The sequence below is a fragment of the Vulpes lagopus genome, chromosome 5, assembly GCF_018345385.1.
Source record: "Vulpes lagopus strain Blue_001 chromosome 5, ASM1834538v1, whole genome shotgun sequence".
Classification (NCBI taxonomy): domain Eukaryota; kingdom Metazoa; phylum Chordata; class Mammalia; order Carnivora; family Canidae; genus Vulpes; species Vulpes lagopus.
Window position 1 is genome coordinate 24,954,733 of NC_054828.1, and position 26,295 is coordinate 24,981,027.

General features: G+C 38.7%; 1 protein-coding gene across 50 annotated transcripts in view; it reads right to left on the bottom strand.

Annotated features, from left to right (window-relative positions):
* Positions 1–4,593: 4,593 nt before the first annotated feature.
* Positions 4,594–26,295, bottom strand: part of MAP4K4 (mitogen-activated protein kinase kinase kinase kinase 4) — a 189,681-nt gene continuing 167,979 nt past the window's right edge. For 17 of the 50 annotated variants that reach the window (XM_041755986.1, XM_041755987.1, XM_041755976.1 and 14 more), the window contains 9 exons: positions 23,878–23,995; positions 23,387–23,557; positions 19,369–19,512; positions 14,402–14,536; positions 11,915–12,015; positions 10,031–10,180; positions 9,309–9,468; positions 7,944–8,083; positions 4,594–6,261 (listed from right to left, as the gene is read on the bottom strand). In XM_041755986.1, the coding sequence (XP_041611920.1) occupies positions 6,178–6,261; positions 7,944–8,083; positions 9,309–9,468; positions 10,031–10,180; positions 11,915–12,015; positions 14,402–14,536; positions 19,369–19,512; positions 23,387–23,557; positions 23,878–23,995 (1,203 nt within the window). In that variant the 3' untranslated portion in view covers positions 4,594–6,177. Of the gene's footprint in view, positions 6,262–7,943; positions 8,084–9,308; positions 9,469–10,006; positions 10,181–11,914; positions 12,016–14,401; positions 14,537–19,368; positions 19,513–23,386; positions 23,558–23,877; positions 23,996–26,067; positions 26,260–26,295 lie in introns of all 50 variants that reach the window. The other 33 variants (XM_041755968.1, XM_041755969.1, XM_041755966.1 and 30 more) reach the window with 3 other exon arrangements.

The following is a 26,295-nucleotide window of genomic DNA, read 5'->3' on the forward strand; positions in this document are numbered from 1 at the left end:
CAGAGGGAGAAGCAGGCTCTCTGCTGAGCATGGACCACAATGTGGGGCTGGATCCCAGGGGCCCAGGATCATGACCTGAGCTGAAGGCAGATGCTCAACAGACTAAGCCCCAAGGTGGGTCGAAAGCAGGCACCAGTGACAAAGGTGAAGAACCAGGGATGCCAGTAAAAAGAAACTAAGTACTGATGCATGCTACAACATGGCTGAATCCCAAAACATTCTGCTAAATCAAAAAAAGTTGGTCACAAAATCATACACACATTGTATGATTTCATTTATATGAAATGTCCAGAAGAGGCAAATCCATATTGGAAAAGTAGATTAGTGGTTGTCTACATCTGGGGGGGGGGGGGTGCAGGTGAGGAGGTGGGGTGATGGGATAACAGCAAAGATAAAACGTTTAAGAATGGACTGTGGTCGTTAGGTATGCACAAGTCTAAATGACCTAATAGCCACTGAACTGTATGGTTATATGAACTACAGCTAAGTCGTTAAAAAAATAAAGGCATTATTTAATATCACTTACTGAGAAAAAGTTGTTTAACACTGGTTTCTAAGATTTGTAGTTACGTCTGACATCTAAACAAATTTAAGCAAGGGGCAGACTTGTCTTGCTCAAGCTCGACATCTCCTTCCATAGAACTTCCAGGAGCCCTAAAGTTCAAATTTCCTATAATCAAGCAAACTAGGAGATAAGACTTGATCAAGGATTCTGTTATTATAGCAAGCCAACCTGCAGTAGCAGGCACTGGTGAGTGTTATGGCCTGTTATGGCATGGGGTGGCCTTGTGCCCAACAAGGTCAAATTCCACACCCTTCCTGGGACCTGTCTACACCAGTGCACTTCCTCACAAGTCCCACAGGGCATAGGAATGCTGGTTTCCCCTTGGACTAACACCAGGGTTTTAACTTTGTGCTATTTAACCAAACAACCAGGAATTTGTAAGTGTCTGTTCAGTACCAGCAACACGCTTGATAGTTTCTGAGGAGCAGAGAAATTACGATTCAAACCTGAGAGCCAACCTCAGCTCATATACAGGCTCTGTATTCAGACAGAAACAAAGAGTAAACAGAACAATACCATGTCCACTTATTAGGGAACAGGAGGTTACTGACTGTAAGCACAGAGAAGCTAAGCAGAGGAAGAGGTGGGACAGCTTCATGAAGATTTTGAAACCAGGATATGATATGATATGATTAACCTTAATATGAAAAGAATAGACCAAAAAAAAAAAAAAAAAAAAGAATAGACCAGGTATGAGAACCTATTATTGAACATGTTATTTCTCCCATAAGGAAATTAACAACTTCCCCCAACTTTTAATGGTTTTCTTTTTTGTTCTACTTTTTAACAACTATAGTCAACCCTTGAACACAGGTTTGAACTGTGTGATCTACTTACATGTAGATTTCTTACAGTACAGAACTGTAAATGTATTTTCTCATGATTTGGTAACATTTCTTCTCTAGCCTACTTTAAGAATATAATATAGAATACATACACAAAATATGTGTTGACTGTTACGTTACTGGTAAGGTTTCTCATCAATCAACAATGGGCTACTGGGCAACCTGAGTGGCTGAGCGGTTTGGCGCCGCCTTTAACGGGGGCCTGATCCTGGCTGGAGACCCAGGATCAAGTCCCACATCGGGGTCCCTATATGGAGCCTGCTTCTCCCTCTGCCTGTGTCTCTGCCCCCCCCACCCCCCGTGTCTCTGATGAATAAATAAATAAAATCTTTTAAAAAATAGGCTACTGATAATTAAGTTTTTGGGGAGTCAAAAGTTATACTTAAAAGAGTTTGGATGGCACAAGGGGTCAGTGACCCCAGCCTCCTTGTTCAAGGGTAAACTGCATTCAGCAAGTGAGCACGGGCATCTGTTGCTGTTGCTGAAGTCGTAGACGGCAGAGAGGTAGCAATTTCGCAGCACCCTTGAATGTGATGTTAAAACATAAAGCTGGTGTCAGTTATAGGAATGGATTTCATCCTGGTTGCTGGCTTTGAGAGCCACAGCAGTGGAGGATGAAGTAGGTATAGGAGGGATGACTGATGGTCCCAAGACAATTAGCCCTCCACCAGATTTTTATTCCTAGTCATCCACCAGCTCCAACAAATATCAAGTAGGAAAAGAAAAAACATACTCATTTGGTGGCCTAGGTATTTACTATTTTATTTCCACCTTAGAGAAATAACATGTTTCTAATATGAAGCACAAAGGAGCTTGTTTATTAACATTTATAATGTTGTGTGGCCACCCCTCTGCAATCCTGGAGGCTTGGCCAAGGCACTGATCATGGTGATGCGGCCCCACGTCGTCCAATGGGGATCATACCTGCCAGGTATCTGGAGGAAATCAATGGGGCACACGCCGAGGGTTTGGGCACAAAGGCCTTCCGATTACTAGGCCTAAATAATTATTTATGGTGCCAGTGTTAGAAAGGGCTACTTCAATTGTCCTATTAGATAGAAACATGCTATTTTATTTTTTGATTCAATTTAGACTTGAAAAAATAAAACCTTTTATCTTCCTTAAGGATCTATACTCTTGGCTTCAAGAACATGGTGATCAAGGGCTCACCTTGAACAAACATCCCCGTTACAGGAGATGGCAGGATATGGAGCCACTCTCTCTAGCCAAGGGTGGCACTGGGGATGGAGGTGTGCATCAAATAAGGAATCTTAAGGGAAGGAAACATTCTGAAGGATCAGAATATATTTGAAACTCATGCCACATAATAGAGGTGTCATTTTTATTTTATTTAAGGAGAAAGGGGGGAGGGGACAACAGTAATTTTCATAATACACAAAAGACAAGTTAAAGTTAGCACTGGGGGTTGGCGGGGGGAGGCCATGTATTTGCCACCAGTCTGCTTTGTAGCTCTAGGATTAGTAAATGTAATGCACTCTGTCATTTGTATTACTGTTTAGCAAATTTATAGTTGGCAAAATTAGGGATTATGAGTCACTGTAAATGGACTACCACTATGTTGAAAACCTAAATTACCCATAAAAAATCACTTTAAAAATAAACCATAAATATACGATGCACATTAGTGTCACAAAACCATTTTTGTAAACATTTTCTTCAACATAACATGTGCATGACGAAAAAAAACACTGCACTCAGTACAGTTACTCTGATTTAAATACAGAAAGGAATTACTTATTAAAGCTTTGACTACACCTACAGACATATCTGTATTTTGTTTTGAAGAGCAGTGCTAGATAGTCCAATGTTCCATATTTAATGGTATAATACTGTTTTCTTCTGTAATTTTGCCATTTTAGCACTTTTGTGAAGTCACTACCCTGTTAAAGGAAAAAAAAACCCCATCCCTTTTCTAGAAGAATGAAATTTCACCTGCTTATAATCTTTTCTGGAGAAACCTAACTGGGGACCTGTGTGAAGCTCCAGCAACAGAATCTGGTTTATGAGGTGCTGAGGCAAGAAGGCCACCCCACAAGGACAAATGGCTGTCTGACCTCAGTGACTTAAGCCCAGGGATGGATTTGATCACATTCAACGCAAACACCAAGAGTGGCTTCCTGGTGCTTCATGAGCAGGACAGGCACAATTCTGGCTTGAGCTCAGACCCCATCACCTCTGAGAGGAAATCCAGTTTTTGTCAAGTTCTAACTACTTAGTAATCCCAATGAAAAACCCTTTGAATTATCTGTGCACCTTGGCATAAAGACACTGAGCTCCAAGTCTGTGCATACGTAAAACCATGATGCCTGAGTCTTTTCTCTTTCTTCCTTATTGGTATCAGAAGCTTAAGCTTTTTTTCCAGACACCTGTTCAACTTTACCTCTCTGTGAAGTCATGGGAGAGGCTATAATCAACCCAGCCATCCAGTACATTCTCCTCTCGGTAGGCATACGTGTTCACCGTGGCACATTTCATCTTACTCCAAAAGCCGATAAATGCAGGAAATCACCAGCAGTGATCTGATTTTGACTGAAGTCCTGTGGTGATGGTGTCTGGCTCATCTCAAAAGTACCTTCCAAAGGTGGAATTAATTCTTCAATCTTCTCTATGTTAACTACAAGTTAGTAGGAAAGAACTAGTCCTTTCTGCTTTGGACATTAGCATCACTCCAAAGTCATAGAGATGGAAAATCCTTTTCCAATGCCTTGTCCTTTTCAAGAGGGCAAGGTTTTCTCAGCTTATCTTGTCTTTGTGTTAGGTACACCTGTGTCGTTTCTGCATCTGTGAGTTTATCTTTTTGCTAGGTTTTTGTAATTCCAGGACAGCCTTTAGCAAAGGTGCTGAATCAGGAGGAAGAGAATGAAAGGGGTCAAAGTGGATGCCAAATAGGATGAGAACACTGGGCAAAGCCTTGACAGGTAGGTGAAATGCCTATTACCTTTTGGGGAGAAAAATCTTCCTTTTTCATGTGTTAAAGAAACTTAACCACAAAGGAGGATTAAGCCTAGGAAACACCAAGTTCTGTTTGGCAAAGTTTAAAGCCACCATCACACATTATTCTCATTCAAAACTCAACAGGAGGAAAGTAAGCTGGCAGAGCCAGGACACCGAGCACTGCTCCTTTATCAGAGGAATTGAGTGACCATGAAGCCATAAAACAAATTATTACCCAAGACATTTATTACAAATGTCATGAACATATTCATAAAGTAAAATTGGTTTAAAAAACAGAGAGAGAACAAGAGAGCAAGTGAGAGGAGAAAAGCCAGGGCTTTGATATTACACCTAAAACACAGGAAGATGCCATCTTATGAATAAGCAGTATTAACTACATTCTTAAAATAGTTTTAGTGCATTGCATTTTTAGAAAAGGGAAACATCACCCCTCCCCCACCCCAAGAAAAAGTTCCTGCAACACTGAACAGTTTGTGTGACTATTCTAATATGACCACCCGTCTGCTACCAAACCCCAAATTGAGAACAATGAGGCCTCTTATGTTGTAGGCCATAGTTGCCCATCAACCACTAATGGTAAATCTGGTGAAAACGAAGCATTCTGCTCTCTGAACTTAGAAAACAGATTACATCTGTCAGCATGATGAAGCCATATGGCTATTTCCTATCTTCAGGGGTAATTTCTCTTGTGCCTACTGAGACCTGTGACAAAATAACAGTCAAACTTCAATCTGATAGTTTTGGTATTAAGATTAAATTAAACATTAATTTTTCCTCCAAAAACATATAAACTAAACCACCTCTTAATGCATTACAAACAATGAGGTAGGCAAAAAAATAAACATGTGGTTGAAAAAATTTCTTTTCCTCTGCAAGTGCAGACTGTGGGTAAAACTGTTGTCGCACTTCTAGGTTTAAACAAAAATTAAACCTTTAACTGAGGCAGTGCTAATACTGTCACACAACAAAGTTCTGGCCGTTATACAAACGCACACATTTTCTTTTTCCTTTTTTTTTTTTTTTTTAAAGAACCATTTGCACATGATTTAGGCAAAACCTGGTACACAGAAAAATGACTGAGTTTTTGGCCAAGCCAAAAAAAAAAAAAAAATCCAAATAAACAAAATGGGACCCCCCCTTAACCCACCCCACCCTGCCTCCCAAGCCCCACCCACAAAAAAAGTTATCCTAGTAACTGTGTCTTTCACATTTTATAAATATTAACTTCTTAAACCTGCACCTTCTTCTTTGACCACATATTGTCACATTACAAAAAAGAAATGTCAATTAAATACACTGTTAATGTTACTATATTAAATCTGCTCTCTGCTTCAGTAAGCTGCTCATTAGAGCACCATTTTACACCTCCGTGTGCCCATTTCCAGCAAAACCAATGGCATGTTCATGGTCTCCACTTTCGATACCCATAAGACAGAGTCACTCAGAGACAAGGAATTCTGGAGCTGAAGGAAAGGCATTTGCTTTCTGGTCTAATGCTCAATCCCAAACACTTATAGCACCTGATGGTAGAATGTGAACAGCACCAGCTGCATTGCAGCCTTGATTTATTTTTGAGTTGGGAAAAGAAAAGAAAAGAAGGGGGATAAACTGTAAGAGGTGCAGAAAGGAAACGAAACAAAACAAAACAAAACAAAACACCCCACACACGGTGTCTGCACACACAGCTGTCCTGGACTACATCGGTGCAGCTCTGAGCTCCAGTTGCAAGGAATTCCAAGTTCTCAGGATCTTGAAGACTCTGGGGGGCCAGCAAGCCTCATTCCACCACTTTTACCAGCTCAGAAGAGAAGTCCTGCCTAACGTCATGAAATAAACCTGGCTGCTGCCACCAGACCGAACAGAGGCAAAGAAGACCTGTGAAAACAAGAGAAAAAGAGAGAGAGATTTATTATGAAAATACAACCCAGTCTTCAGGGGCAATGCTTCCTATGGTTCCCAGGCTGATAACCTAGAGCCACTGATACCTCAATACTTCCAAATGTAGGAAGCTTAAAAGCCCAAAGTCCCTTTCCAAAAGAAGACTTGAGATGATATCAATTTATCATATATAATCAGTCATCATCTCTGTAGCCAATTTTTATTAGAACTAAGAAGGCTAACACTGCCATACTGAGTCTTTTCAAAAAGAAAAATAATGGCATTTCTGAAACTGAGCTATTTCTTTTTACCTCTACTGCTAATATCCTATAAAAGATAAATGTGTTTGGAAAATACAATAAGCAATGGAGGGGACTCCTGGGCAACCGGATTTTTCTCTTAAAAAATTAAGCTAAAACATATTATTTCATAGGACTCTATAGTCAAATGACTATGACAATTTACTTTTGGACCTTTTATTAATAAACTTTAAGTGATGCACATTATAAATAATATCTAAACGTCCCACATTCAAAGAATATTATAGTTATGGCTACATTAAATATACTCAGGAAAATATAAGCCAAAAAGCTGGCAAAATCCTAAACTGGGTCAGAGGTTGTATGGGTTTTCAAGGTAAACAATTTGGGAGATACTACTAGGAAAAAAATGTCAATCCCATTAGTAAATGAGCTACAGAGTACTGTAGGAAAGTGGGCTGGTGGTGATGCAGCTTATTTAATTTACATGTAGTTAGGCAGGAGAACTGGCTGCCAAGGGCAAATCTACAGCTCCTCTGACAAGTTGAATTTTTAAATTTAATCTGAGAAGTCAATCAGTGGGCCAGTGGCTAGTATTTTTAATATATTTCAATGTGAAGCAAGAAGTGGAAATGTTTGTAACAAATTCCTAAGGTTGCAAAAGGCTGCCTCAAGTGGTCAGAGGCTTTCCATCCAGGTGGAGGGAATGAGAAAGAAAATTGGGCTTGGTAAAGGTCAGGCCCACCAGGAGGCCCTTCTCAAAGCAAGTGGGATGGGTCAACACCCTGGGCCATCCAAAGTGCTCCACTCCAAGGCTGTAAGCCCAGGAAGAGATAAAGATGTGGCCAGTTTTGAAAAACAAGAGTTTTAAATGGGGCTTTGAGGCCTTAGGATCTCAGCTGCAGGAGGTCCTTATGCTTCTGCGTAAAATGAGGGATGCAGTTAGGTATTTCTGACATGTGAACTATGTAGTTATTTCATTACTTAGAAGCAGACAAGTGTTATCTTTCTGACGAATATCAAGAGAGAGGAAACTTTTACCCTATCCAAATTTGCAAGGTGGTTCCTTTCAAACACAAAAGACTCCTATTCATTTAAATTGGCAGCTCTAACCTTCCCTGTCCCTAAACTCAAACACAGCTCACACACATCACCTAACAAGTAAAAAAACCACCACCACAAACAGACCAACATATAATTACTTTGGCAGAGACAAGTTATCTCTTACCCCTTGTAAGCAAACACAAAATAAATATATCCCACCCCCCATATACAGGTCTAAAAAGTCAATTCTAAAATGTTGCTTGATGAATTTATTTCAGAATCTAAACACCAAGAAAAGGCTTCGCCAAACTCCATGGAAAATAAACCATTACTAAAACTAGTAGCAGCTAAAAGAAGTTGTAAGAAAACCATTACCTTGTCATTGCGTTCACATAGGAATTTTAGTCTTTGAGCCCTTTTGTGCATAAACACACCATCCAAATGACCAGTTTCCACAGATCGGATCTCTATGGCCTTTTCTCCCCAGCCCATCGTCTGGTTGGATCGAATATATGCTTTTTGAGGAGGGGGGGGGAAACATGTAATTGATAAAGATAAGGAAACATCCATGAAAAGATGCTGCTCATATACTACATACACACCTGAATGTCTAGTATTTAAGGATTGTTGTTGTTGTTGTTTTTAAAGATTTTATTTATTTGTTCCTGAGAGACACAGAGAGAGAGGGGGAGAGAGAGGCAGAGATACAGGCAGAGGGAGAAGCAGGCTCCATGCAGGGGACCTGATGTAGGACTTGATCCCGGGTCTCCAGGATCACGCCCTGGGCTGAAGGCTGTGCTAAACCGCTGAGCCACATGTGCTGCCCAAGGATTGTTGTTTTTAAGGAATTTTGCCTCTGCAACCTTTTAAAGTTAATCTTGGGAAGTGGACATTTGAATTTTTGAAATGGTTGATTGCTTATTGTGAGGAATGACCCACTGGATACAGAGTTTAGTGCTCATATTTTTATGAAAAGTCATAAAGAAGGCAGGAAAATGTGATAAAAAGAGATAGTGACTAATTGCAATAAAACCAGAACATGTCAGGGATATAAACTAAAAATTTCAGATAGCAGCCTTTCTGCCCCTTTTTTCTTGAACACACATCAGAAGATCGAGAGGCTGTGTTCATAGTTGTGGCTCTGCCACTCTAAGGAACAAGTCCCTTACCCATTTTTTCTGTCTCACCTTACTTTCCACAAATCAGTCAACATCTGTCCTATTCCCTGGATATCTTAAGGATTAAATGAAGGATTGTAAATGGTAGTCAATTTTTTTTTTAAGATTTTACTTATTTGAGAGAGTGAGAGAGATAGTGAGAGGTGAACACCAGTGAGGGCCGGGGTGGGGTGGGGGAGAAGAGCAGAGAGAGAGGGAGAAGCAAACTCCCTGCTGAGCAGGGAGCCTGATGCAGGGCTTGATCCCAGGACCCTGGGACCATGACCTGAGCTGAAGGCAAATGCTTAACCCAATGAGCCACTCAGGTGCTCCAACGACAGTTTTAGAAGTGTTCAATAATTACTTGGATTTTGTTTTAAAATAGATGATTGACCAGTCCTGTGGTCTACAGTCATCTCACTTTCCACTATCTATTGCCAACCATTCTGTTTTTTTTTCCCCTCAACCATTCTGCTAAATGACCAGAAGGTCTAAACAACACATAAAACTGGTGTGATAAATAATGCAGTTTTAGAGAAGGCTCCACTTTTACAAATGCTATCTCTTCCTGAGTGATACCTACCTACAGATGTTGGCATCTCTCCCCACTGCAGAACCACATCCTTGGTGATTCTTCCATAAGTATTCACATAAACCCCTTCATCTTCATAGCACACCAGAAGCTCCATGCCATCTGTGTTGGGGAGGATGATGATTGCATGGGGTTTGATGCTACACTGGATCTAGAGAAGAGGAACAAAGCATAGGGAAGTATGTTTGTGGTTATTTCTATCCCTGCAAAAGTGCTCAAAAAGGCTGTGTTGGTGAATGCACTGGTTAATATTCTTGGTGAATAAATACAGCAATTGAATAAAATTTTGGAAAACCCATGCAAAATATATCTCAAAAACTACCTTTTCCAAGTCACATACTCTACTAGTTCACATTTTCTGAGGCCCCTGGAACAAGTTTGGATTGTGGATTCCATTAAGAAATTTTGTTTCCCAAACCACCTCCAACCCAGCGATGTTCTGTACTGCCAGCAACTGCCCCCAAGTCCATCCCATGTTAGTCAAAGCCAAGGCTAAGAGGTTTTCAGGAGGGCTTCACAGAGCCAAGAGAATGGATTTCCATTTGTCTCAGAGCATGCAGCTATTGAAAATGGTACATTGTTTAAATACTCACCCCCATACCAAGGGGAAGTAAGGAATCCCTGCTTGTGTTAGTTCACTAAGCAGAGTAAAGAAAAAAGTCAAAACAAAATGAAGCCAGTCAACCAACCATAGAGTGTGGGTTCTTTCTTACATGTGTTGGTAGATAAATGTCATAGACTGATCCAGAATCCACATCAACAGCATGGAATCCAGCACAGGATCCATAGATCACTTTCAACCTCTGGCCTTCCTCCACAGTGAGATCCACCAGCAATGGCTTATGTACTAATTCCCCAAATGACTACAAAATAACAAAGAGAGAAACAGTAAGACAGAGTAGAACTTATTTCTGATAGATCAAATTAGAGAAACCAAACCCAAGGTACTTAGTTATTCATTTCACAGTTACCGAGCCAATCTGGCAACAACCAGAAGCAAAAATCCTCTAGAAAATAAGACTTTAATTTACTATGCTTTTGTCTGTCAATCAGCAGCTGGAAGACAACTCTTCCAGAAGCCATGCTGCAAATTCCGCCTACCTGACCCAAGAATTCCACTCTGCTGTTTGTCTTGGTGACAAATACATCTAAAGTGAAATAATCAGGACTTTCTGTAGCATATTATTCTACTATTCAAATGCATATAATGGAGAAAAAGGAGGTGTTGTAGGAGTCATATATTGAGAATGTTTAGCAAGGTTATCATAGTCACCATATATAGACTTCTACTTTCATTTCCTGACTAGGGTGATATGGTGATGAAAAGCTGTACTGGGATAGCCTAGATGACCCCATTTCTTCAATAGTATCAATACCTATAGCTCACAAGACAGATATAAACAATATATTTATAAAAGCAATTAGAATACACCTGGCACATGAAGAATATTAAGACCAGATCTCAGAAGATAACTGTAATTTTATAACCAATTACTTTTAGTCAATAATAAGTGGATTTATTTTTTAAACAAATATGGTAACCCCATTATCCAACTTTACTGGGGAATCAAACAACAAGCAGTCTAAATATGTCAAACACTTGAAGCTTACTCTTAATAATAAAATGTATCAAAAACTATTAAAAAAATAGAATCAGGGGATCCTTGGGTGGCTCAGCAGTTTAGTGCCTGCCCTTGGCCCAGGGCGTGATCCTGGAGACCTGGGATCCAGTCCCACATTGGGCTCCCTGCATGGAGCCTGCTTCTCCCTCTGCCTGTGTCTCTGCCTCTCTTTCTTTCTGTGTCATGAATAAATAAATAAAATCTTTAAAAAATAAAAATAGAACCATTTTGGATGAAAAATTCTTAATTGCTTGGTATGCACTAAGAGAGTCCCAGGGATATCCTTAAGATTTGGTGTCTCATATTAGAAATGATGTTATTAAATTATTTATAATATCTAATGTCATAGTAATATCATTTTAATTAACAATTTCCTAAGTTTGTATCTAATGTAAACTCTAGAATTATAAAAAATACTAAAAATATCCACAAAGAAAACTGCTAAGATTTTTCTAGTTTTTCCCTTAAACAAAAATGATGTATTACTCATGTTTTTAACTTCTATTTAAAGCATAATATATATTCCTCGTGTCATTAAGAATTTCTGTAGTTTAATTTTTAGTACTCTATTGAATAGATATACCTTCAAGCTGCCTATTGTTGGATACTTTTTTGCTATTTGAACATATCTAAATCTTTATATACATGCAAGACTTTAGGTAGAAGGTCAAGGTCTCCTTTTTAAATAGAGGCGGTGTTATTTTGTCCTTTCTTCTGTTACCATATTGACATATCAATCGAAGTGTCTGCCAAACATTTAGCTTTCTCCTTCTCATACTCTGAGGGCTCAGAAAGCAGACAGTAAGGCCTACTATTTTGGAAATGGCCTCTCTTATGATAAAGTTGTATACTGTGTTATTTCACAATTTTTAAAAATCATCAGTCTTAACTGTTCAGAGTTTCGAAATTTATTGCCTGGCTCTTGGTCACACATGCATGGCTGAGGCTACTTGCAAGTACACTTGATGCTGTTACCTTAAAGGCCATAAATTTGTGATATGGCTTGGGTGCCCACGCATAGACCTCCACAGAACTCTTCAAAGCAATTACCAGAAATTTGATTCTTTCATATTTTACTGAAAACAACAAACATAAAAACAAGAGAAGCACAGGTCAGAATAACATGGAAATCTAAATTCAGTTAGCTGTCTTTTGCAAACTTTTAAATAGGCCTTCTATTGAGTCATTCAGACCAATAGGAGAAAATTACTGAGTGATCAAATCTCAGAGTTTCCTTTCCTAATACTTTTATGTATGATTCAGGCTGTTCCCATCTTTCTTGATGATGTATAGAATTCAACTCTAATACTCTAATTACTATCAGTGAGTACTTTCACTAATGTTCCTAATCCTCTTAGATTGCAAGTATTTAATAATCAAGGACAATGCCAGCCATACAACTCTGAAGTCTTAGGGGCTTAGTATGACTTCAAAAGGATAATGATATGGTTAATCAGTTAAGTATCACTTCAAACCACTTCCTGATCTACAGAGGTAGTGACTACTTGAATTCTACCTAAAGTTGTGTATGAAAAGAGCAGTAGTAAAGGAAGTATAGTTGAAAATGCTTTTACAAAGCTATTTTGGTTCCCCTACAGCCAGGCACCTCTGCTTAGAAACAGATGCTCTCTGGGTGTTGTATGTAAGTGATGAATCACTGAATTCTACTCTAGAAACCAATACTGCACTATATGTTAACAAAATTTAGATAAATAAACAAACATGGTTACACCATTATAAACAAACAAACCCACCCAGATTCTCTGAGAGGCTGTGACTGCACATGCCACCCTACAGTTTCTTTATAAGCTATCTGATGTCATGCTACTACTACTTGATTCTTCCTTTGCACATGAGAGATGGCTTAACTTTATAAGCCTCCTTGTTAAATTCCATATACTGTCACTATTCAAATAAATCACTGCCACTAATATTAAGACACAAAGGATTATAAGAGGTTGTCCAAATTAATGCTGTTTAGAAGGATTTTCTGCAATGATGAAAAGGTTTTATATATGTACTGTTAATAAGATAGCCACTAGTTGTACGTGGCTTTCGGTACCTGGAATATACTACTGCCACTGAGGAACTACATTTTAAAGTTTATTTTGTATTAATTAAATACAAATTTAAGTTGCCCCTATTCTTGATGAAAACTATACTATACAGCACAGGTCTTGATAAATGGAATATAATTTCCTGGAAGTATAAAGATAATGAATGAATGGTACTGTACACTGTTATCTCAGAAAATGTTTGTGATTCATTCTGCAAGAATGACAGGTCTGAGGATTGTTGTTTTGTTCTGATGAAAAGCCCAGCAGCACAATCTAACATCTGCCTCTAGCTCCCCCTGTAGGATAATCTATTCATGTACATTTTATCTGTTTTGGTCTGTTTCATTAAGTTTAGATTTAGAGGATTGTAGTTACACCTCAACAATTCTTTCACATAAACACAACATAGAAAATTCTAATCCAAAAATTTAATCAAGGAGATAGTACTACTTTCTAGCAACACAGAATCATTCCAAGATTATTGGAATGACTGTGCTTGTAGTCATTATTAATCAATGAGCTGAGAGTTGTAGATAGATCATATAAATAAAGAGTAAAGGACCGTAATATCCTTGGAAGCAGAGGAATACAGTATATACTTTCATGAACTTAGAAAAAAAATTAGCAGAAATCAATATATAATAGGACACTTAGGGTTAGTCAGTCTTAGATTTCTAGAGACCATTTGTTGCTTTTCTCAAATTCCCATTTCAAATTCTATTACAGTATATCATCTCTCCCATAAAAGTTTAATTTGGCTAAACTCCATTATTTCCCCTTTATTTTCAACATTAGTACCAGTATTTTGATTTTTCTCATACATAAAAAATTTGTTTTACATTTTTTTCTTGTGAGTTATTTCATATGAACCACAGACTGTAAGCCAACAAGAAAAAAAGAAGACAGTTGCTATGAAACAATGGCTGACCAGCTAGATTCATTTAGTAGCTAAGAGCACAGTAGCTCTGCATAGTGCACTTCATTCAAAACGACAAGTTCTTTGGTCAAAGTCTCAAATGTTCTATCAGTAAGTAGCTGCCAAGGACCCAAAGTCCTCTAAATGGAGAATAGGCCTGAAGCACTAAGCAAGAATCCAAATTGGCTGGCTTTCCTTTGGCAAGGTTTCCTTAGAAAGCTTCTTGTGGCCACAGCTTACAGAGAAGAATGTGGACTGTAAAAGAGGAAGGTGAAAAGCCTCGCTTACAAGATGAACTGCGAGGATGAGACGGATGGAGGACAGAGTGAGCAGCAGGAATGAACAATGTTATGCTAAAATGTGCCCTGTGAGTCTAGATGACACTTCAGGATTAGAAGATGCCTTAGAAACATAATCGCAGAAATAAGCCAGAGGGATCAGAAACTAAACCGTGCAAAACAAAACCCTTATGACCCTCCAGGAGCTTACCAACTTTATAGTGTACACATCCTTCCAAATCTCCCACAGTTGTCCATCCCTGCTTCTTCTCAACTTCTGGATCATTGTGAAGTATTTTATTTCTTAACCAGGACAAATAGTAGACACGTAACTTATCCTTTTTGCCTAGTAAAACAAATATAAATATTTTATACACATATTCAAAGTAGATATCATTAGTAACAACAGTAGCTAAAGAAATGCCAACGAACAATAAATATTGTTCCAAGGGCACCAACTCTATGAGTTTTACTAGCATCTCAATTTAAGCTATTCAGATGGACTCTGAAACTCCTACAGAATCAATATCAGATATCAGGTATAGGCCTGAGTTAGAAGGAAAGACTTTGTTTATTAATTTATTTGAGAGAGAAAGAGAACAAGAGTGAGAGCAGAGGGGCAGAAGAGAGAGAACCTTAAATAGGCTCCACACTGAGCACAGAGCCTAACATGGGACTCGATCTCATAATCCTGAGACTGTGACAGGAGCTGAAATCAAGAGTAAGACGCTTAACCGAATGAGCTATTCACACACCCCAGAAGAAAAGATTTTAAAAGAATAAAGAACTTACACTTATATAAAGAGATAATATCCATAAACCACAAAGGAAGGGTGTTTCCACTTACCACTCCTAAAATGCTCTGTAATAGGACAAAGGAAATAAAAGGTATACAAACTGGGATAGAATAAATACAGCATTGTGTAGGTAGAAAATACCAAAGAACTGGTTACAAAACAAAACCTGTAACTAATAAGTGATTATAGTAAGGTTGCAAGTTACAAGGTTCATATATAGAAGTCAACTGCTTTCTTATATACTTGCAACAAACAATTGGAAATTTGAAATTAAAAACACAGCACCTCCTGTAGAAGCACTAAAAACTGGGGCGCCTGGGTGGATCAGTTGGTTGAGAGTCTAACTCTTGATTTTGGCTAAGGTCATGATCTCAGGGTCACAAGACTGAGTATCAGGCTCCATGTTCAGCAAGGAAACTGCTTGAGATTCTCTCCCTCTTCCCCGTCCCTCACTCTAAAAAACATATAAATCTTAAAAAAAAGGTACTAAAAACAAAAAAATATATAATTATAAAACTCTACTGCTAAAAAAAAAAAAACAACTCTACTGCTAAGACAGCAATTCTACTCAATTCCATCTATAGAATCAATGTAATCCCAATCAAAATCCTATCAAGTTATTTCATACATATTAATAAATTGATTCTATAAAGTTATAACAATCAATACAATGTGGGTTAGCAAAAAGGAAAAACAGACCCACACAAAGATAATGAACTAATCTTTGACAAAGGAACAAAGGCAACTGAGTGGAAAAAGGATGGTCTTTTCAACAATCATTGCTAAACTAACTGGATAACCACATACCAAAAAAATGATTTATAGACTTTGAACCTTTCACAAAGATCAACTCAAAATGGATCTTAGACCCACATATGAAATACAAAGTCATAAAGGTTCTAGAAGATAACATAGGAGAAAATCTAAGTACAATCTCCTTGGGTTTGGCAATGACTTTATCTAAAAAGTCATGATCCATGAAAGAAAAAATTGGAAAGTTAGACTTCATTAAAATTAAAAACATCTGTTCTGCAGAAGACACTGTTAAGAGAATGGGCTGACAAGCCACAAACTGGGGAAAAAAAATATCTGCAAAACTAAAGTACTTGCATCCAAAATATAAAGAACTCTTCAAACTCAAGAGTAGGAAAAACAAACAACCCAATTATTAAATAGACAAAAGACCTTAACAGATAGCTCACTAAAGATGACATATATAGGTGACAAATAAGCAGGTGAAAAGATACTCAACATCATGTCATCAGGGAATTAAAAATTAAAATAATGAAATACTACTACATGAATCCAAAACACCAACAATATCAAAGGCTGATGTGGATGTGGAGCAGAGGGACTCTTCATTTGTGGCCTGTAGGAATTCAAAATGATACAACCACTTTGGAAGACAGGCTATTTCTAACAGCTAAATGTAGTCTTCTTACCTTACATTCCAGCAGTCATGGTCCTAGGTGTTTAACTAAAAGCACATGAGCTGAAACCTGAGGTCTATACAAAAAGCTGTCCACAATATTTGTAGCAGCTTTATTCCTAACTGCTAAAAAATTGGAAGCAACCAAGAAGTCTTTCAATAAGTAAATGGACAAGCAAAATGGCACATCCACACAACAGATTAATCAGCAATAAAAAGAAATTAAAAAGACTATCAAGTCCAGAAAGACATGGAAGAAGTTTAAATACATATTGCTAATGTCAAGAAGCCAGTCTGAAAAGGCTACATACTATATGATTCCAACTATAACATTCTGGAGAAGGTCATATATAGAGCTATAAAAAAAATCAGTTGTTGCAAGGGACTTTAGGGGAGAGATGGATGAATAGGTGAAGCACAGGGGATTTTTAGGGCAGTGAAATTAGTCTGTAATGGTGGATAATTATGTATTCGTCAGAACCCACAGAACTGCACAACACAGAGAGTGAACCTCAATGTAAAACACTGACTGTAGTTAATAATGTGTTAATAATGGTTCACCAATTATAACAAATGTACTACACTAATGCAGATGATCATGAAAATTGGAGGTGGGGAGTGGGGGTAATATGGGAATTGTCTCTAATTTTTCGTTCAACTTTTCTGTAAATCTAAAGATGCTTTCAAAAAACACACAGCCAGATACAAAACAATGCCTTTTGTTTTACCATTTATATGAATTCAGTTCAATGAAAGTAAAACCAATTTAAAGTATTAAAGAACAGTGTTTCCCTCTGGAGACCAGGGCAGGCAGTGACTGGGAGACAGCAGAACAGGGACTGCAGGGGAGCTTCTGGGCTACTTGGGATTGCTGCATTTCTTCACCAGGGTAGGTGAATGAATTCTAGGTAGATGGATTCTAACTGTGACAATTCACTGAACTGTGTATTTATAATCTTTTATTGTATAGTTATAATCTATGCACTTTCTGTATTATATCATACTTCAATCTTTTTAAGTTTTGAAGACTTTACTGAATAATTTCCCACATTCAAAATGTTAAATGAAACAAAAACCATGTAGAGTTTTATGTATATAGTGTTCCACTGCCATATCGTGATAAATATGTATAGAAACGAGAAGGAAGAGAGGCATCTGGTGGCTCAGTCAGTTAAGCGTCTGCCTTTGGGGTCACATGATCCTGGGATTTTGAGATGGAACCCCACATGGGGCTCCCTGCTTGGTGAGGAGTCTGCTTCTCCCTCTCCCTCTGCTCTGCCTCCCCCCACCCCCGCCTCGTGTTTACTGTCTCATGCTCTCTGTCTCTCAAATAACTAAATAAAATCTTTTTTTTTTAATGAGGAAATATAAAAAAATGTCAACAAGAGTTGTCTCTGAGATAGGAAGAATAAAACAAAACGCTACCTTAAGTTTTTTTCTTAGGGTAAGAAAGCTTTTTGAAGCTTCCCACAATTAACATTATTACTTTCATGATTGTAAAAGCCATTAAAAACTATAAAAAGAGGAAAAGAATACAGAAAAGTAGACTGAAAAATTATTATTGGTGTCAACTGATTAGTGATTCCCATTAATCATCTTGTTCACTGGATCATAAAATGAAGTTTAAATCACTTTTAGCAGCAAATTTATTTTTCCTCCAATTTTAAAACCCGCTCCCCATCAATACTCAAGTTGCAAATAACTGTTTTCTCATTTAAAGTATGAGCTAGATGGCAAAATTTCTGCATTTCAACAAAGATCTTTTACTTACAACCAAAAACCTTTCTGAAAACTAAAATAACTCCAAGAAATGTTACATATAAAAAAATATAAGCTTGGGCTAGCAGATGATTAAATCAAAATTGCTGCTGGTTATTTTAAGGCCTATTTAAACTGTTTCAATTTTACATACTCTTGACACCAGCAATAAAACAAATTATTAGGATGTTATTATCTGTGCAACATGGATATGTATGCATAATGGTTAATTAAGCTACCAGACGTATGTGAAAAATGTTTGTGTGAGAGAGAAAAAAGGGATAAACTGAAAGACTTACAACAAAAGTAAATACATTTTAGAATATGTATCCAAAGAAACTCTATAGTCACATAAAATCAATGTCATGGAGGAATGTTTAATGGCACAGAAAGAGCAAGCTACATGATTTGGGCAAACAGAATGAATAGAATACACTCTCACTCCAGGACAGTGGTTACCATGGACAGCTGGACAGGGTGCTAACTGCACATACAAGAGTATATTTATACTTAACCTGTTAAAACTAGCTAATCAGTACATGGGTGTCATTATTATGTAATTATTCTCTATTATTTTCTGTATTTTTGAAATATAACCATTTTATGCAGATTCCTCCCTTTAGTGTGTATTGTGTGTATGCTTAAGATTAGAGTTAAAACTTGAAAAGTCAAACTTGAAAAGTGTCTCTGATTTTACATTTCATTTCTCTTACTTTTCTGCAGTATTTTATTTTCTACAACGAACACACATTACATAGTTTATATGAAAAAAATACTCCTTGCAGAAAGAAACATATTAGGTGTTAACTGATGTAAGAAAAAATATAATAAGGTACACTTTTACCATCATGGAAGGGCACAGTTCCTTCTGTGTGAAAGAGTCCTGTGGGTGGAAGTGGACACAAACCTCGAGTGCTCGAGAAGCCACATTAAACCCAACCAGCAATGAGGTGGAGAATCGTCATGTGGATCAGTGTCTACTAGAGAATGCATGTCCCTGTGCCTGTCAAAACTGCTCTTTAGAGGAGCCACAGGTTCAGTGCATACTTGTGGGTCACAGCTGAATACATTTTTTCTATCACCTTATTGTAAAACCATGCTATGGCTGTACCTCATTTAGCCATTACTTCAAAAAAATGAGCTAATGGAATTTAGTACTGGGAAGTAATCTTGCTTTACTAAATGAACACTTACCAGATATTGTCACCAAGACATTCAAGCCTTCAAGGACATCCATTTGCTGAAATCGTCTTCGGTTGATCAGGGGATATACCTTCCCTTGGCCACTTCTGTCCAGCAGCATCAGGCCACTCTCTGTACCCACTAGCAAATTCACTCCTGTTTTAAGGACACAGAAAGACCTGAATTTTATGCTTTCTGTGGCAAACAGTCTGGTTGTATGGAAAAGATAACACTATCTATCTGGAAAGTTTTCGTAACTCACCCACAAAAAGAAATGCTTGGAATAGTCAGAGGTTAAAGTGACCAATTACAACAAATCACCATAGAGGAGTGGCAATGAAATATTTCTATCTGAAAAAGGGTATGAGAGAAAACCACTTTTGGGATCTTGGGGAAGTTGGAAACCTGGAATTTACATAGGTGGTTATGGTACTGCCATTCAAACTTAAACAGGAACTTCACTAACAGAGTGCCAGGTTCACAACGATGAGTTACGAATTGCTAAAGCATTGAGGTTGGCCATTTTATAGTGACTACCTCCCTAACAATGTAGAACTATATTAGGACATTTTTCTTCATGTTTTCCCTCCATATCCCTAAGTGAGATTATTCTAATTAGCTTCACAGTTACTTGCAGCAGAAAAACAAGACATTAACTGATAGAGCTGCTGCCAGATAGAGTCCATTCTAAAAGTTCCATTTCAGGTAGTATTTCAGTTATCTTCCCAATCTTCAGTATAAAATGCAGCTGAAAAAAATCCATATTAAGAATCTGGTAATGGGGAACACCTGGGTGGCTCAGTGGTTGAGTGTCTGCCTTTGGCTCAGGATGTGATCCCAGAGTCCTGGGATCGAGTCCCACATGAGACTCCCCCACAGAGAGCCTGCTTCTCCCTCTGTCTATGTCTCTGTCTCTCTCCATGTGTCTCTCATGAATAAATAAATAAAATCTTAAAAAAAAAAAAAGCATCTGGTGATAACTACCCAAAGTGTGAGCCTTTGAAATCTTTCCATTATTTGTGGTTTCCAAAAATAAATAGCATCCAATTATCAGTCAAGATTTTACAGCAATGAATAAAGGAATAAAAGACAAAAAGCTGAAAAAGTCTTTTCATAAACACACAAAAAAGCATATATAGGCACTTACACTCTACCTTGTAATTCTCCATTATGTATTTCCAAGCACTGTGTAATTTTGTAAAGTACTATTAGTAGTCAAAGGAATATTGACAGTCACTGGAAAATAACCACCTTGAAATTATGGGCCTATGAAAAAATTAAGTTGCATGCTGCAATAACCTTTTATAAACATGATTTTTAAACCTTTTGACTGTTAAACATAATTAAACTTTAAATGCTAATTGCTCAAAGGTAAGCTGTACTAGGTACTGCAATTGTATTCATAGGAATCCAGTATTGGTTGATGGGAAAAATGGCTAAGAGCTCTATAACATGTGATTTAAAGTCTCCTTTAAATTCTATGATGATATTACAAGGCAAAGCTCTGTAGCAAACTGCAGACAGTTTACTATTAAGAATGGGAACAGGGGTACTGGCTCGATCAGTCAGTAGAGCATGTGACTCTTGATCTCAGGGTTGTAGGCTTGAGCACCATGCTGCGTGTAGACATTTTGTTTAAAAAAAAAAAAAGTGGAAATAATGATGTTCAAAATGTGTTAAAATAATCCTGGCTGCAAATGGAAAAGCTGTCTTAATACAAAAATATAATAAATATATAGCAACTTGCAAAACAAAAGTCATATAGTTATGTAACGTGATTAAAAAAGAATGCTTGAGGGCAGCCCGTGCGGCTCAGCAGTTAAGCACCACCGTCAGACCAGGGCATGATCCTGGAGACCCAGGATAGAGTCCCACGTCAGGCTCCCTGCATGGAGCTTGCTTCTCCCTCTGCCTGTGTCTCTGCCTCTCTCTCTCTTTCTGTGTCTCTCATGAATAAATAAAATCTTAAAAAAAAAAAAAAGAATGCTCGAGGCTAGCCTGTTCCAAGGAGGCACAAAAAACCCACTTAACCTATCTAACACTGATCAGCAGACCCTAAATGAGTTACCACTTAATAGTGCCCTCTGAATTTTCTCCCCTTGTCAGTTTAGCTCTTTCATAGTACATGTTTTAACTTTTCTGGGTCTAAGTCTTTAAAAGGCTCATTTTAAAACTTAACTTAAAAGGCTATTTTTTTATCTTACATTTTAGCTTAGCTATCAGAGGCAGTTTAAGGAAGCCCACCACCGATGTGCCCCAAGTCAAGGAACAACTCGAATATACCAATTTACAGAAACATTTCAATTTTAAGTCATCTGTTTATCCCTCCTTTCCACACACTGATAAAATAGAAAGTTCCACTGCAATTTTAAAAACACAAGCTCGAGATACTCTCTTTTCTCTGAGGTACTAAAGAGTTAATTAGGAAAAAAGAAGGATTTTAGTTACAAAATCAGTTAATGGCACAAAAATGGGTGTCCAGCACTTTGCAGGACAATAGAGGAATATAAAATCAGTGTAAGACTGCTACCAAGTGCAAACTTTCTGGATAAAAACTACTTTAGTAATTTTAAAATAACAACTTATTAACATAATTCCTACACTAAATATAATGTATGAATTTTGATGACATACAATCCCCCACAAAGGGCCTTCAGGAAGAAAAATGATGGAATTCAACCCTGTGATGAGATCACAACTGGCATTCACAGAGCAACACTTAACAGGACCATGGGTGACAATGCTGTGACAGCTGCCTTACAGGATTCCAGTAATCTCCTCAACGTGTCTACTATTACCTTTACCTATGGGGTTCGTACAAAAAAGGCTTTATGATCACTAAGGGACTTAAGATATTTGGTGGTGACAAGGACAGAAATCCAGGACTCAAAGAGTCAAAGAGAAAGTAGGCATGTCAGCAAAGGGGAGAAGACTCTCCTGAAATCCTTAAAAGAAGGCCGAACAGGAGCTTGGGAAAGGGGCAGGAGAGAAGTCAACAGACAGATAAAAGTGTAGGAGATGAACAAGGAGAACTTCTAACAAGTTACAGACCCCCTCTTTAACAACAGGAATGAGGAACATCGTGAAGTTCAGGAGGCAAGCAGCGAGGCCCTCAAGTCTTGGGTAAGGTTAGGGGGTGAGGGGTAGAGTGTGTGTGGACAGGAGGGTCGATTTGGTCACCCTGGAGGCCATCATGGACATTCCAACAAACCACACGCTGAGGCTGATGTGCAGTGCACTCAAACCAAAATGGATCACATGTCTTCTGTCCACTTACATTTGTGTTGTCAAGGAAGGAGCTGACCAGAAACAGGGTCCCTGCTAAAAACAGCTGATTTCGGGGTTTAGACAGGAGAAGAACAAGAACAAAGTGTGGGACTGGAAGACAAGGGAAGGCCAAGAGCAGGGTCTGTCTGCGGTAGTGGGGAAGGTGATGGCCCAGGAGCAACAGAGAGGCCAGCCTAAGAATGAGAGGGCAAGTCTTGCATGTGGCGGCCTCCCCAGGCACAATGTCTCATGGCATCTCAAGCTGTGAGAAGCTACATCAACACTGCGGAGATAGAACAGGGAAAGGCGGCACGGCACCACAGTGCCCTTCTGTACACTCTGGCCAGTGGCAAACTGCTTTTAAAAGCTTCATTTCCATGTTAGGCCCAAGTCATGAAGAGCAGGGAAAAAATGTCAAACTGAAGCATTTAAAAAGCAATCCAATAGGCTTCTTCATTTTCCCTATAAGTAAGGACCAAATCAAATGTCCTCATCTTTTCACTTTTTTTCTTTACATGAAGAAATAGGAGGGGAGTTTCCATTCCAATACCTGGTGGCTGAAAAGAGTGCAAGCACACACATATACCAGCATGATTCTGCAGGAGAAGGTAACAAGGGTTACGCATTACAGAAGTCTTCCAACTTATCTGTCAACAACTCTTTACAAAATCCCCCAACTGTCCAAAATACTATCTTCTCTAAAAGACCAGTCTACCCTAAGGAAAATTAAAAAATGCCATCACAGTGGCCGTTAGATACCTACCCCATAAGGCAGCACACAGAATCTCGGAGTTAAATCTCTTCTTATATTTACGAATCTCCGGGGTATCACTCTGTGGCCTAGTGTTGGTGGGATTCACATTGACCACTGAGCCCTTCCGGGTAGGATCTTGCCTTATGGCTTCTGGTCTCATTCCATCACAGGAAAATCCCACTAGAACAGAGTACAATTGAAATTATCTTCTGTACACACAAATGCTGCATCTGTCTCTCTCTCTCCCACCACATCTAAATATTCATATGCTATAATCAACTCTTTGTCAAGGAAAAGAAATTTGTAAGAAATGTATATGGAAAAGGGAAACTGACTATGCAGCTCATTGCAAGTAAGGCAATGCAAGCAAGATGGGTGTTTCTGTATCCGAGGTCTGTGCCTGCACACCACCACCACGCCATGCCTAAGCCATCAGAAAGAGCAACACAAAGTGACCGAGTCCTATTTGTCAGCTGCTTTCTTGTCGCTGGTTTACTTACCCACAGAAGTCACTGTTGTCCCACTAGATGGAGAAATCTGTAGTAATCTGGGGTCTATAAAAGGTGTAAAGGAGGAGGAAGATTTGTGTTTCTGGAGTGTGCTACTAGCGGACTGAGTCTGCAATGTAAATTTCAATTTTATTAATACAAATGACATTAAAAAGATGAACACAAAACATTTCAAGCCACTTGTCTACTGCACAGTTTCCCACTAGCAAGCCCTGTCCCTCCTGCATCATTCCCCCCAAAAGCTCTCTGGGGGAGGGGGGCTCTGCATGTGCACAATACACCCCACCAACAGGCTGTACAACCTGGAAGCACCAAAAGAGCTACATCTCTTTCCAGAAATACTGTTCATCTAAGACAGGAATGCTGCGAACTACCAACAAAATCTGTATTTCACGCTCCTAGGTTTTTTGTTTTTCTTTTTAAGTAAATAATTAAAATAAAAACTCCTAAAGGAGGTTTGAAATGTCTATCTTAATTCATCAATTTCTGAATTTACTCCTCTGTCTAAAAGAGGCCAATTAACCTATGTTGGAATATTGGCAAATCTTTACTTTGTATTATTTAACGTGAGCCTCTTGCCAGAAAGCTACAGAAGCTTTGGCTACCACCGTTTTAGGTGCATCATCAGTAAACCCATATTGAACAGGGGCTCATTAGTGAAAGGTGCAAACGACAATATATGGTACATACTTTAGCTCGTTTAGGAGCACTAGTGTTTTGGTTAATAGTGTAACTTAAGACAAAAAAAAAAAAACCACAAAGAAAGTGAAACAAATTGTTAAGTGGAAATGTAATGACAATTAAAAACAAAACAAACAGAAAAATAAACTTGCCAGTTTAGTGAGTTAAGTGTTATAGTAAATACTGTACATTAGAGCAAAATGGAGCCAAGTTTAAATATAAATATAAGGAGAAATGTTGAGTGTAGGTGGCATATATCACTGGAGAAAAAAAGAACACTTCCGATCAAGTGCTTTAGTCCTGAAATCTTTCGCCCTCCGTGGGCAGCTAGAAGTCACCGTGTGCTAGAGCCCAAGCCTGCCCAGGTTCCCAGGCTTTCTCCTTCCACTGGATATAGCCGCCTGCTGGCAAGCTTCCCACCCTGCCCTATGACCAATGGCTAGTCCATCCAATGGCCAGTCTTATGCAAGCCCACCTTACTTGCCCCTGGCTCCTCAGGGGGAAAGGATTATATTCTGATTCTTTCTAAAAAGGGAACCAACACAGGAGCAGGTAGATACAGGCTGGGAGTAAATGTTTACATTAACAAGACTGGCTGAAGCTACGTGCCACTTTCAACCTCGTTCAACTGTTAGACAAGTGCATTTCAACCAAACTTCCCAAGAAATCAAACTGCTTGTTTTAATTTAGTACAGGGTGCTCAAGGGGGACTCTCTCACTGCACTGGGGGCATAATCTTGTTCCAAAGAGCAAAGCATCACCCAACTAGTACCCAGACTGAGTGAGCACCACAGCCAAGCCTTCAAGCGAGCACACAGGATTTCCCACTCAAAATTTTATATTAAAAGCATGCTCAGATCTTTGCTCTTAACACCCTAATTTTCTAGATTTCCCTAAAAATCATTTGGCTTTTTCTTAAGCTCTGAGTGATTGCAAATTTCAAGGAAATAAGTCCTTTTTAACAGAGTGGGTGAAAACAAATGATTAACCAATCAACAATCTTCCCCCATCAAAAACAAAAAGCAACCCAGGCCTATTTGAAGGAGATTCCTATAGAGGATAACAAGCATGTCCAGATAGGTAAGGCCAAGTCAGCTTAATCAATTTTTTCTGTATTTTATTTTTCAGATAAAAAGAATCAAAAAAGCAGATTCCACAAAGGACTACAATAATTTCATGCCAAATAGATAATGGATCTGAGAACACAGCAATCATTTTATTTAGACTTTTATAAAATAAACTGAATAAAGAAGCCATGCAACTACACTTATCTAGAGAAAAGTAAACAGTGAACTGGCAAGTTGGAGGGACATTGATCTAGGGTTACGGGATTTGTATGCAGATCTGAGACATGTTACTTGGGGTTGGGGAGAAGGGTAGGTGACAGAAGAAAGCAGGTGGGGGGGGTGAGGGGCGTGGGAAAGGTCTCCTCTGCAAACTAACTACTAGGCAGTGCTGGTCAAACCCTAGGAAAGCAGCCAGCTGTGGTGCGAGACATACCTCATTAGTAGTGAGCTTGTCCTGGGGTGTCTGTGGGGACATGGTGGGTGTCGGCTGGCTGGAGGATGGGGAGGAGGAGGTGGAGGAAGTGGAGGAGGAATGGCTTTGCTGTAAGAGATCTGGCAAGAGGTGAATGCGACCGGCAAAGCCATTGCTCTCATGATGGCTGGCGCGCTTTTGGTCAACTGTACTCTGTAGAAAAAACAGGCACACTCGTCTCGCTCAAGC